This window comes from Trachemys scripta, chromosome 12 (genome assembly GCF_013100865.1).
Source record: "Trachemys scripta elegans isolate TJP31775 chromosome 12, CAS_Tse_1.0, whole genome shotgun sequence".
Lineage (NCBI taxonomy): Eukaryota > Metazoa > Chordata > Testudines > Emydidae > Trachemys > Trachemys scripta.
This window is the reverse complement of record NC_048309.1, coordinates 433,690-447,837: the sequence shown is the minus strand read 5'-3', so window position 1 is coordinate 447,837 and position 14,148 is coordinate 433,690. Positions and strand designations below refer to the sequence as shown.

The 14,148-nt window shown below is 53.9% G+C and overlaps 1 protein-coding gene across 1 annotated transcript in view; it reads right to left on the bottom strand.

Annotated features, from left to right (window-relative positions):
• Positions 1-14,148, bottom strand: part of CDH22 (cadherin 22) — a 162,892-nt gene that overhangs the window by 72,311 nt on the left and 76,433 nt on the right. Inside the window, exon 4 of the mRNA XM_034787414.1 lies at positions 6,124-6,243. Coding sequence (XP_034643305.1) covers positions 6,124-6,243 — 120 coding nt within the window. The remainder of the gene's footprint in view (positions 1-6,123; positions 6,244-14,148) is intronic.

Sequence of the window (14,148 nt, the reverse complement as noted above, 5' to 3'; positions counted from 1 at the left end):
CGATCCCCAGCCCGGCCGCACGGGATCACTGCATCCTAGTAGGAAGCAGACCCCAAGGCCCAGGGAAACGGCTTGTCAGTGCATTGCAGCTCTCCAGGCTGGTGAGGACCATGCTGTGACTTTGGTGGGCCTGTGCAGACCTCCTCCTGTGGAATGCCAGTGCTCCTGCTTCTGGCCCAATTCACCCATTTCCATGAACCTCCAGAACGTTTCTTTCTAAGATCTGCTTTAGCTCAATCAGAAGCTCCAGGCTGGCTGCAGGAATCCCTGGGTTAGGGTCTGTGGCCTGTGTGGTCCCAGAAGTCAGACGGGATGATCAGAATGGTCTTTCTAGCCTTAAATTCTATGACTCTCTGAGAAGTTTCGGGTCTGGGTTTGACTTTTTTTGGGTCATGGTCCCACTTGGCTGTGGCTTGAGACAAACTCACCTGCTACTCACTGTCACAGAGTCCCCGGGCGATGCTTTGGACCTGCGCCCCACAAAGCCAGTCACTGAGGCACCCACACAGTATTCAGAGGAAACATTAAGAACAGTCCCACTTCGTCACACTCACCAGCTCCCGCAGGGCCGCACAGGGAGCGAAACATTATTCCAGCCTGTAACGTGCTCTGAGGCCCTCAGCTGAATGGTGCTGGGGAAGCACAGAGGGTCATTAACTAACACATGACACGACTGGGAAAGGGCCGGTCCCGCTCAGAGAGAGTGGGAAGCTCCTACTCCTGATTCCAGGCTGCTGCGGCTTGGTAGGAGCTGACATGGTCCCTCACCCCCACCCTGAGGAACACACCTTCCTGGGGACTAGACACCACACAGCCAAGTTCCTGGGGGGATATAAAGGAAAGGATAAAACCAGCAGCCAGGGTTCAGCTGCATGGAGCTGGCCCCAGCAGCTTCCTCCCCAGGCCCACAGATCTGCTGCTTTCCCAACCAGGAGAACAGCAAGACAATCTGTCCTGCCCAAAGACTTCCAGCCACGCCACTCTCTGACAAGAACCCTCTTCCATCCAGCCGCGTCTTTTCAGTTTTTGTCAGGGTCTATTATAGCTGAATAATGCCGCCATGTAACAACATACCCTCCGGTGCACGCTGCGCACGGCTTTCCAGCAGGAGCCAGATTAATCACAGAGAATAATTACAACGCTACGGGACACTTACACAGTCACACAAACGCCATCAAACTGGCTCAATGGCAGACGCTCTTTGGGCGATAAAACCAAAGCAGGACAAGTTCTCAGCAGGTAAATGGCTCCCAGGAATCCAAACACCCTGCAGGTTATTCGTTCTCAATGCTTCCAGCTTAGGGGGCTACGTGTCCACCTCCTGGGGTTCCTACCCCAAGGGAACAAGACAGAGACCACCCTGCACCCACCACAGCGCCATGCCAGAGAGGAGAACGTGGGCAGGACCCGTCCCAGTGACTTGGCCAGGGATTTAGCAAGCCTAGGTGTGTAGTCCAGGTGACTGCCCAGGAACTCACCTGAACAGACTTCGATGGGCAGGTCCCTTCCAGGTGCACAGACCTGCCTGTGCAGGGTATGGAAGGGTTACAGTATTTGCCAGCTTTAACCATGTCCCTTTCTGGGAAGGCACGAGGCACCGCCCGATTTCTGTGCCCCAAGCCTGATGCATTGTGGGGGAGCATCAGAGCCAGCCATCCTCAGCCCTTCAGCACGGCTTCCCCAGCCTCCCAGCCCATCAGCACCTCCCCACTGCTGCCCCATGCCTGGTGGGCACTGGGTGGGCACTGTGCCTGCCTGCTCCCCACACGCAGGCTGCGCCTCCGTGCAGACGGCTGGGGATACTGAGCAAACGGCATGGTTCTCTCCTGGTGCTGCCACCTCGACAGCGGGGCTGACCTGGCGTGTTGCAAAGCTGAGCCCCTGAGGTGCCATTTTTACACACTCAGAGCCAGTGTGTGGGGTTGCCACGGCTGGGGTGGGAACACCCAGGGACACAGCATTGCCCTGGGACCCAGCCTCACCACAGGCAGAAGCCTGAGAGAAGAGAGGTGCAGGCAGCCTGCTGCTCGCCTGGTGCTGACCTCTCCCAGCCCTGACAGCGACATGGCTGGCCCCGGCATCTCCTTTGGTCACAATGACAGTGTCCGACTCTGCCCCCAGCAGAGGCAGTCAGACTGGCTCCCAGCAACATCCCATGCTCAGGAATAACTCCTGGAAAATGCAGCCGCCTTGGCAGGGTGGCTTTTCTCTTCATGTGGGGTCCCAACACCCTAGCAGGGCACCCCCGCGGGGTTACTCCCCCCTCAGCCCTGACAGGCTTCCCTCACACGCCTCACGGACACAAGCCCTGCGCTCCCTTTGCGCACTGCCCCTGCATTCAGAACTCTGCCTTCCAGCCGAGCGAGGCCTGAGATGGTGCCTGGGCCTCATGCTGGCCTCTGCATGGGGAATTCACACTCGTCCTCCCGCACTGAAGAAAAGCCAGGCCAGGGCCCGGCTGCACTTTTTTGTGCCCTCGGCCAAGGCCTGCTCCAAGGGAGGTCACCAAGACTTTGCCAAGGGGCCTTTTCTGTCCTGCTTTTCCCCTGCCCTTTGAGCCCAGGAGCCAAGATGCAAAGGCCACCACTGAGGAGGGGCGGCTAGCCCTGGTGCATCCAGTGGCCTCTGCTGTGGGTCCTTTATCTGTTTCAATGAGCAACAACCAGGATGAAGGGCCTGTGCTCCCAGGCAGTGGGCACACGGCCACAATTCAAACTGCAGGCACATAACGGTGAAGCCAGACACATCTGCCCACTCCAAGCCAGGAAACAAGGAAATAACCAGCCAGAGGTTAAAGCAAATCCAAGCCTTACTCCAACCCCCCTCCTAGCCCAGCCTATCCTGCACCACTCCCCCTTAGTCAAAGCCTGGGGAAGGAGGTGGGCGCTGAAAGTCCATAGGTCTGGGCTATCTAGGGCGAAGGGGGAGTGAATCCAGCACAACTGAAGCAGCCCTACAATAACACAGCAGCGAGGGAGCCCTACAATAACACAGCAGTGTGCACAGCTGATGGAGGAAATACACTTCAGGGTCAGACTTTCAAGGGTTAACAGCAACAAGACAAAACATGTTTTCAAATGATGGAAAATACCTGGAGAGCAGAACCTTTATCTATGGAAGGAAAATGATGCAATTGCTGAGAGAGTCTCGCCAGCTTCATTTCCTGTCCATGTTGCTGGATATTCCCCCACCCCCAAAGCGATAAAAATCACTGTAATGTACGTGAGAATCGGTGACAAGGAGCAGAGAGAAGCCAGCAGCAGGGGACAAGCCAGTGTGTGGGAGATATGTGGGGCAGGCGGCCAGTAGGGCACAGGGACGCCTGCACACGCAGACATGCCAGGCTATGTTCCGTGTTGCTGTCCCTCCCCCTGAGCTGACCTCTGACATCCTCCTCGCAGGGCCCAGGATCACCTGCATTTCACTAGTTCAGCAGGCTTGGGCCCATCCCCCAACCCTTGGCTCAGGAGACCTGTGGGGGAAGGGGGGCGAATGGGACAGGCTCAGGAAACCTGGGCAAGATGCCACTAAGGACTTGTTCACACTACCACATATACCTGTGCAACTTATATCGCTCAGGGGCGTGAATAAGCCACCCCCGAGTGGCATACGTTACACCAACCTGAGCACGCGGCAGGGATGCAGGACGGCGCTCAGAGCGGTGGGAGCTGCCGGGACGCAGGACGGCTGCTGCTGCCGATGAAGGAGATTCAGAAGGGAGAGCTGCGCACGAAATGGCCACTCTTCCTGCCAGCCACTTAGGGGCCTGTGCTTAAATTCATAACTTTGCTAGACACTAAAAACCCTGGACTGAACACAGACACTGGATTTATGGCTATTACAACAATCTATAACCCACTAACAACACTCCCCTCCTTCCCCCTCTGACTGGAAGGGTGTTAACAGGCCACTGCACTCTGAATGGTCCCTGGAAATATGTGTTGACTACTTATGCTAAACAATCTGTTCCCCCTTGTGTTTAGCTGTGATGCTGGAGTCCCTGACCCAGACCTGCAGAAGAGCTTCATGCAGCGCTCCTGGGTGTCTCTCTCACCAACAGAAGTTGTCCAATCAAAGAAATTACCTCCCCCCCTTGTCCCCCAGCAGCAGGAAAACACTCGCTGGGGTGTCTTTACTACCGTCAGGTGGGGGCAGGGTGCATGAAGCTGGGATATGGAAAGACCAATCTGCACTGGCCTCTGTGTCCAGATGGACAGAGCCTGGGTTCGTCCCCCGCATGGGCCCTTTCATTTCTCAGCCTGTTTGTCTCACTTAAGGTGACCAGACAGCAAATGTGAAAAATGGGGGGGGGGGGGGGGGGGGGGGGGGTTAGGAGCCTATATAAGAAAAAGACCGCAAAAATCGGGACATCTGGTCACCCTAGTCTCACTCCATGGCCAGCCTGCAGCTCCCCACCCCCTCTCTGTTTGCAGGGAAATGCTCCCTCCTGGCACTAAGAATGACAAGTGTCTGAGCCCTCAGGGACAGAAAGTGCTAAAACCCCACTGCCAATGGCTGAAATTACTGTTTACAAACAGCCACAGCAGAATAAAAGGCTCCCTGAGCACCTGCTAGGGAAGCGATTCTAGGCAGGGCTAGCGTGGTACAGACATGCTGTTGAACAGGGTTTCCTTGTGCTGCTCCTGCTCCATTGTGCCTTGCTGTTACTAGGTCCCCTGGCTATTCACCACCCAGCACAGCACAACATCCCGGGTCACTGGCTGGCAGCGACGTGCAGTGGCCGTGACGAGGAGGAAAGACACCCTTGACGCTATACCAGAAAGCCACTCTCAGAACCCAGATGGAATGGCCAACAGGCCTGGCTTTTTATATGCTAATTACTCAGACTCATGTTCGAGTCTTTCGCCCAAAGCCTCCTAGAAAGCTTTACACGCGCTACAGTCACCACTTCAGCCACTACCAAAATGGGATGTTTTCAAAGCTGTCGTTGGAAATGGCACCTGCAAGTTTTGTGCATGCAGAACACCAGCTCTGTGCCTTTTTACAGGCCTTATGTCCTTGAACATGCAGGGTGGAGCCCTGCTCTGAGCACACAAAACTTGCAGGCACAGTTTCAACGTGCGGATGAAACTTGGCTCCTACAAGACACAAGTGGTGCGTTGTTGTTCTTATAAAACGGAGTGGCATTCTAACCATCAGTCACACTCCGTCTACCTCCAGCTAACAGCCAGAAACCAGGGCCTGCTCTCAGGTGTGGCACAGAGCTCCCTCCCCTACTCACCATTCCACAAGCCCCACATTCCAGTGGAAACCACGGGGACACTTTGGTCGTGCTCTAACCCAGGTGTGTACCATGCTCCACATGGCCCTTGCCCTCAGTGTTGGCTGTTTAGCCAGGGCACTAGCCCTTCTATTATCATTCGTTGGATTCCTGGCACTTGATTGCAGGGTTTGTACCTTAAAATCTGCTATTGCCAACGAAACCTCTTCCCTCCTCCGTAACCATTAACATTAACGGGACTTCCACCATCAGGAGGAGATGCCAATGCACACCTCACTAGCTCCTGGGGATAAGGTACTTTATACCAGCTTGTCACAGCACCACCTGCTAGGGGTTTATGACAGATGCGTTTTATAATGGGCTTTATTCTACGTTATTAAGAAATGGAGCAGCTTCCGCTGTTCGTTCATTAAATATTAATAGAACATTTATAAACCGATCCTTAATTTAAAGTGTTACCTTTAATCAAAGCCAGGGTGATAGCAATGCAGCCGTTGGTAAAGCCCCTCTGGTGGGATCTAAACCTCGCACATTGAGATTTTTTGGCACCTAAGGGTACATTACTGCTCGGGGTACAGTGCACTGAAGCTGCTGCTGCTGCCAGTGAGTACAAGCAGGAAAGGCAACTGCAGTCTGCCCCGAACAACGTGGACCTGTTACAGGGTGGCACATGGCTCTCTCTAGCTCAGTGGCTCACTCGGCCTCGCCTGCTCTGAAAGCGAGGTGGTGAGTGGGGTACAAATACTTGTCTAGACAGGCAGCCTCTCCCCTTCATCCTGGCTCCAATATTCCAAGCTCCTAGCTCGTGTCAGAACTACTGACAGCGGCCCGATGACTGGCATGTCGGTCCCTTCCTCCCCGCCCAGCAGAGGGACACTCACCTGTTTTACTGTCCACTGTGAAGTGCTGCTCTCCTTCCAGCACACTGTACACCACCCTGGCACTGCTGCCGTACGTGGGGTCATCGGCATCTGATGCCATCACCTGCATCACGGACGTGCCTGCACAACAGGACAGGGCAGAAACAACAACAAAAACAAGCCTGAACCAGCTGGGCAGAACCACTCAGACCTTCAAGCCTGGGTCCCCCTGAGGCTGGCCGGGCACGGGTTGGTAACAGAGCACAGAGGCTGATATAGCCAAGGACTAGGGTGACCAGATGTCCCGATTTTATAGGGACAGTCCCAATTTTTGGGTCTTTTTCTTATATAGGCTCCTATTACCCCTCACACCCTATCCCAATTTTTCACACTTGCTGTCTGGTCACCCTACCAAGGGCTATGAACGTATGCTGGGATAACACCCCCACCCCAGTGGGACAGGTTACAGGGGAGAGGGCTGGAGCCACTGGCAGATTGTGCCCAGTTCTGGTGTCCACAACTCAAGGCTGCTGATAAACTGGAGAGGGGGCAGAGAAGAGTCGTGAGAACGATAAAGGATTAGAAAACGGCTCATAGTGAGAGACGCACGGAGCTCAATCTGTTTTGCTAATCAAAGAGAAGGTTACTGGATGACTTGATTACAGCCAATAAGGACCAAACTGGGGAACAGAAATTTCATGAGGGGGGGGGGGGGGGGGGGTCTCCCACCTAGCAGACAAAAGCCTAACATGATCCAATGGCTGGAAGTTGAATCTAGACAAATTCAGACTGGAAATGAGGTGTAAATGCTTAAAATGAAGATAATTAACCATTGGAACAACTTCCCAAAAGTCCTGGTGGATTCTCCCATCACCGACCATTTTAAAATCCAGACTGGATGTGTTTCTGAGAAATCTGCTCTGGTTCCCACGGGAATTAACTTGTGACCATCCTGCTGCCTGCTATCCCAGGGCCCCTGTGCCAGGACAGTGCTCCTATTTGGCTAATTAGGAGGGTGGGGCAGCACCTGGGGCTGTAAAGGACCAGGGCAAAACAGAGACGGAGAGAGAGCTGCAGACTGGGAGTCAGGAGCTGGCAGAGACCATCTGGGACCTGGGGGAGACCGAGCTGAAGGCAGGAGAACAGCAAGAAGACTTTGCTGGCTGGTGTCCCCAAATCAGACAGCCCGGTGGGAGGAGGAGCAGCAGAGAGAGATGCCTGCTGGCTGTAAGCCAGAGTCAAAGCCAAGGGCCAAAGGCAGGGGAGCAGCGGAGAAGCCGACCTGCTGACGTCTCCAGTGCAAGAGAGCTGGAGCTAGAAGACCCCTGAGGGGGCCGGGGAGTGAGGGATGCTCCCCTGATTCAGGTGAGTTGCCAGCAGAGTGCGGATTCCCCTAGGAAGAGCAGGGTGCCACTCTCCCTGGCAGTGCTGGAGTTGCTGTCCTGGTAGAAGGACAGGAGAGCCGTGGCCTACAGAGGGACGCCAGGGCTGCATGTTCTGTTTGGACTATGCCAAGGAAATTCTGGACTATGGTTGAGAGACTTTTGTTATGATTTATGTGCATGGGACTTTCATAATGACCCCCCCAGGGGCTATATTTATACTTGGAAGGTACTTCCGATTATTTCTGGGGCTCCGAAGGAGGGAACCTGGGGCAGGCATGGCCCTCCAGGCAGGGGCTGTCTGCAAGAGGTCCCCTCTGGCCTTGGGATCTCTGATCCTAGGGAATGCTCTCCTCTCTCTGTGTAAGGCCAAGAAGGGCTGGGCTGTGGGAGAGCTCTGAGGCTGGTAATGGGATGCAATACCTTTCATCACTAGACCCCTGGGCTAAGCCCAGCAGAAGGTGAGAGCTGCTGGACGCTCTTCCCAGATGGGGTGACTGTTCCGTGTGGGTCTCCCCCTGGCTTCTAGGGGAACAGGCATCACCATCCCCACTGCCCCTTTCTTGGCAATACTGCCAGGATGAAAGGGGCCATGGAGGCCTGGCCCCTCCCTCAGCCTAAGGGGGCCCCCCAGAGCAAGTGTGAGGAGAACATGGCTGCTGCCTGGGCTGTGTCCTGGGGCTAAGTAGAGGCTTCAAACATAGGGTTGCTGCTACAGCATCTTCCACAGCAGGCAGCATGCTTTAGTACAGAGACATGCCGGGGGAGCAGAACTGCCATCCCGCCTGCTCCCTCCCTCTCTCCGATCCAGACACGCCAGCGGCGTCCTCATGCACCACACGTAGCAGGGCCGGAGGAGTGTAAATTGGATAAAAGTCCATCAAATGGTTGCAATTAAGTTATTGATTTCCAACGCTGTCTCATTAACCAGGGTGCTTCACTCTGACTGTCCCTGTGATGGCTCTAATTTGACATCATGTTCAATTTGACAAAAGCAGGACCCCAGGACGTGAGAACCGGGGGCCAGGGAGGGAAGGGCGGGAGGGCGATGGAGGCGAGCACAGCGAGGGAGGGAAGATGTTCCTCCTGCCTGGAGAAACCCCTGGGGAAGGCAATACTTGATACAGCATCCTGCTATGGCAGCGCGAGGCCACCCAGCAAACCTACAGCAGAGAACGCGGGGACCAACATACACCCACACAGAAACCAAGGTGCTTCCACGCTGGACCAGACCAGCGCTGCAGTGCACCCACCCTAACCCCCTCCTCCCACAGGCAGGCTGGAGCCCACATCAGGATGGGGAAAGGATATGAACTGATCACAGACATTGTGATGGGTTCAGTGTCACAGAGTCCCCGGGCGATGCTTTGGAACTGCTCCCCACAAAGTCAGTCAGGACTTTGGGGAGCCTCCTCTCGCTCGGAGCAGACCGTCTTCAGGGCAAGAAGCTCACACGTCTTCACCTCCTGGGTCTGACCTTGGAGCATTCAGCATATGCCCCTCCATGCGCTTCCCACAGGGAGTCCGCCCAGGCGGGGTCCTGGGGAAGCCAGAGGTCCTGCACCCCCACTTTGCAGTCAGACGTGACTCTCAGCCAGCCAGTAAAATGGAGGCTTATTAGATGATAGGAACACGGTCTATAACAGAGCTTGTAGGTACAGCGGTGAACGGGACCCCTCGGCCAGGTCCATTATGGGGTTCAGAGAGCCAGACAACCCGTCTGCCCTCCCTCCCCGTCCCCAGCCAGCTCCAACTCAAATCCCCTTCCAGCCCCTCCTCCTCTGGGATTTCTCTCTTTCCCGGGCCAGGAGGTCACCTGACCTCTTTGTTCTCCCATACCTTTAGCATCCCCTTGCAGGGGGGGAAGGGCCTGGCCATTAGTTGCTAGGCGACAGAGGATCGGCCAGAAACCGAGGCACCCACACAGTATTCAGAGGAAACATTAAGAACAGTCCCACTTCGTCACATTCAATCACAGGGATCCCCTTGGGACTGTCACCTGATGTACTGAAATGACCTCTGAGCCCATTTTCCCTGCCAGCTTGGGACTCCAGAACCCTGCCTTGTTGAGACACGCTAGCCTGCTGCAACATGGACTCAGGGTCTGGGCCATGCCACCAAAGCTGCAGACTTTAACCAAAAACAGTTCAGCAGGTTACCTCTCCAGCACCCTGACAACCAGTTCCCAATGGGATCCAAACCCCAAATAAATCAGTTTTACTCTGTATAAAGCTTATTCAGGGTAAATTCGTAAATTGTTCGCCCTCTATAACATTGATAGAGAGATATGGACAGCTGTTTGCTCCCCCAGGTATTAATCACGTACTCTAGGTTTACTAATAAACAAAAGTGATTTTATTAAGTATAAAACGTAGGATTTAAGTGGTTCCAAGTAATAACAGAGAGAACAAAGTAAGGCACCAAGCAAAATAAAGCAAAAACACGCAAGTCTAAGCCTAATACATTAAGAAACTGATTACAGGTAATATCTCACCCTCAGAGATGTTCCAATAAGCTTCTTTCACAGACTAGATTCCTTCCTAGTCTGGGCCCAATCCTTTCACCTGGTACAGTCCTTGTTAGTTCCAGCAGACATCTCTGGTGGTAAGCAGGGGTTTTCTCATGACTGGCCACCTCTTTTGTCCTGCTCCACCCCCTTTTATAGCTTTGGCACAAGGCAGGAATCTTTTGTCTCTCTGGGTCCCCACCTCTCCTTCTAAATGGAAAAGTGCCAGATTTAAGATGGATTCATTATCAGGTGACATGGTCACATGTCCCTGTAAGACCCCACTCTCCATTCCCCATGGGCTGGCCCACACGTCCACAGGAAGGCTTTCAAGTAACGGGCCATTTACAACTGATTGTTTCTGGAGCACCCTTAGTGGCCTCACTTAACATGTTTACATCCGTGATACAAGTTTATATCTTATTCTCCTATCTCCAGATATAGAAATAAGGCATGCAAACAAATGGGATGAATACACTTAGTAGATTACAAGCTTTCTAATGACACCATAAAAGGGGTATTTAGCATAAAGCATATTCCAGTTATGTCATATTCATAAGCATATTTCCATAAAGCATATGGAGTGCAATGTCACAGACATATGATATCTAATTAACCTGGGGAACTCTCTGCCACTGTTGAGGCTAAGGGCTATGCAGGGCTCAGGGAAGACTGCCCATTTATATGGCTAATGAGGACATCTTGAGACGGGTTAAAGAAAAGAGAGGAATCTAACCTCTCCTGCTCCAAGGCCTCAGGGCGAGGTAGAGACACCCCACAGCTGCGTATTCCATGATAGCTGCTCCGGTGACTCCAACCGACTTCCCTGGGCACTGGGTTGGGGTTTTACTTCCACACAAGGCAGTGTCACTTCCTGTGAAACTGGAGCTGGCTGATGTCAGGGACAGGAGACTGGATTAGACGGACCGTGGTTCTGATCTGGCAATCCTTACGTTCCCGTGATGCCACATGCTTTGCTATATTAACTCAACAATAACCACAAAACGTTGGCTCTAGCTGAACCTATGTGAGGAGGAATATACGCACCCGGGTCTCCTGGCTATTCAGTGTGCAATCAATGCCTGTCCAGGCAGTGTAGAGACCAAGATTCTGAATACTGTGACCTGGCAAAGTACCCAAATCCCTATAAATACTTCATCCAACACCCTGGAGCAACGTCAGATCTGGCTAAGAAAAAGCCTGAATGAGTGAAACACGTCAGTCAGTGACGCCCTGGTTGTAACAGAGCAAAGTGAATGGAAAGCCACCCAGGTGCGAGGTAATCCACTGACAGAAACGCCCACCCAACTGGTGACAGTGCCAAAGCCCAAGCGCAAGCCCCTGGGGGCAGAGCCCAGAGGCCATTCCAGCCACTCCGGGCCACTCCAGCCCTGATCCTGCCAGAAGTCATAAGCCCCTGGAGTTAGCAGGGCAGCTTTCACTCCTATTTACACAGATCTGCCCCTTCCTGCTGTCCCTGGAGGAAATGAACAGTTACGGAGCCACTTGACTGGTCCCAGGCCTCCTCCTCAGAGCCGTAGCAATGCCGATAACCCAGGAATTCCCACCATCAGCTCTCGGAGATGGGCTGGCTTGAGCCAGCTTATTTATGCTTTGCTGACTGCAGTAGTTACCGTGTATCCCTGCCAGGCATGTCCAGGCTACACTGAGGGGATACTAGTTCGCTGCCGAGCTTAATGAGTGAGTGCTTAGAAACCCCGCAATAACATTTCCATGACAGGCTCTCTCTGTGCCTCCCATCCACCCTCCTCCATCTGGATCTCCCCTGCCCATCACCCAAACGCTCTGTGTAATATTCGCTCCCTCCTCCTCTTTCCACCCACCCCTGCACCGTGCCTCCCACTTCACACTCCTGCACCTTCCCATGATAAAACCTGACCCTTCCAACAACAGGCATAAGAACACCAGAACAGCAGTTGTGTGGGATGGAGAGAAATTCAGATCATAAATGGGAAATGTCCCATTTAATGAGGGTCCATTACAGGCCCTGCGGAGTAGAGCACTCAGCATCAAGCCCTCCAACTACTCCACCGTGCTGCATTCAGGAGACATGCTGGAGTCTGCGGCAAAGACGTGATGATCCCCAAGAGTGACACTGGCCCATGCAACCACAGCACCATGGCTGTGCTGCCCCATGGGAAGACACCACCCATGGCAGCACCATCCCACCACTGACCCACAGCAACACACTGCCCACGGCAGTGCCACCCAGACACTGACCAGCTGGAACACTGCTCGCACGCCGGCACCATGCTGACTCCCTGAGAGAACAGAGCTGGCTGGACGCACGCAGCTTGGTCAGCTCAAGGAGTCCACTTTACAAGCTGGGGGGATGTTAGAACAGCCCTGGCAGTAGGGCTTGGAGCAGAGCAGTCATTGCTCCAGTTATCCCTGCACATGACATCAGAGGGCTGGACGTGTCATGATAGAGCAGGAGACGACAGGCGAGTGTCTAATAAACCCCCTGCATGTGCATGTAGCTCTCCTCCCGCGGCCCCGGCTATATGTCCGGGTTAGTGCCATTCGCAAGCAGGCAGCAGTACAGAGGCCAGGGGCATTGGGCAGCAGAAGCAGCCATTAAATGCATCTGCCCCTGCTTCTTGGAACCCAGAGACACTGGGCACTTTCCATCCAGGACTAAACCCTACTGTATGTGCCCTGCAAGTGAGAGCTGCACATTCCCCAGACCCAGGCCTTACTGCACAATGACTCTCATGAGTTTGTCCATCTGTCTGCCAGACGTTTATGTGAGCACAACAGGTCAGCCCCAGCACGTGATGTAACAGTGACCCTGCCCTGAAGACAGGCTGCTTTGTAAGTCCTTGGGTTTAAGTCCCAGTAAACTGACAGGTCTGGCATTCTGCCCTGGTGACACAGGTTTGTGGCCATTCCTAGCTCTCCTGGGAGCCTGCTGCGAAGACTCATGCTCTAACAGTCACCCCCTGTTGCTGAGAGCTCAACTGCTGCAGACAATCACAGCTGCCTCTTGGTTGGGGGAGAGACGGTCCCTCAGCTCCCGGCCTGGGCCCAGCCCATTGAGAGCTTGGAGATCAAGACCAGGACCTGCAACTGATGCAATGACGAAGCTGTGCAGTGCTGAGAGCCCCATGGCGATGCGCTCCTGACAGCCCCATGCTGCCAGCATACACGGAGCAGGAGCAGCTCACAGAACCAGCTGTCAGTGGGCACAATACCACTGCTGGGAGCAGCTGTCCTGAGGAGAACAAACCCACTGCTCATCTCTGCCATCCTTCCTCTGCAACGTGCAGGGTGTTTCACAGAGCCCTAAATGGCCCCCATGACACCAGCCAGGTAGAGAGCACTCAACTCATGTCACAGATGGGGAAACTGAGACACAAACATGTAATGCTGCTGCTCAAGATCACACACACACACACACACACACAGAGTCAGGAACAGAGCCCAGGAGTTCTGACTCCAACCCCTCTGCTCTAACCACTGCACCCACTGTCCTCCTGCAGCCAGGAATAGGGCCCAGGAATCCTGACACTGACGCCTCTGCTCTAAGCACTACATCCACTGCCCTCTTCTAAGCATTAGTGCTCAATCCCAAAGCAGAGCAGCACCCGCTGCGAGTACATCTTGTCCTCCTACTTTTAGTTCATTTCTGGCATCTGCCTTTGCCATAAAAATACAATAAATAAAATCTAAACATCCATCATGTGCTGCATAACCCACATCCCATCTCCAGGAACCCTGAATTCATAGCCAGAGAGATAATTAGACACGTAAAATGAGATAAAGACCCAAGTTCCTCCCCTGGCCAGCTCGCACTGGGGAATCAGAGGAAACCAACAACTGTACATAAAAATTAATGAATCAGACAGGATAGGATCTGTGTCTCTCACTCTCCTGGCTGCAAAGGTGCAAATCTGCCACTGCAGACTGGAGAGACTGTGTGCTTCCCCTTCAGAGCCCGGGCTGGGGGAACCCCTTTGTCAGAACGCTGGGCGGGGCCCATTCGACAATGGCATTCTTCTACTAGAGCCCCACCTGGTTCTGTTCTGGAACAACAGGCCCCACAATCAATAGCGTTGCTGGAGGGGTGCATTTTTCAAAAGCGGCGGCTGCTGGGCCGCCACTGGGATCCTGCAGGCAAGTGGGGGGGCAGCACGG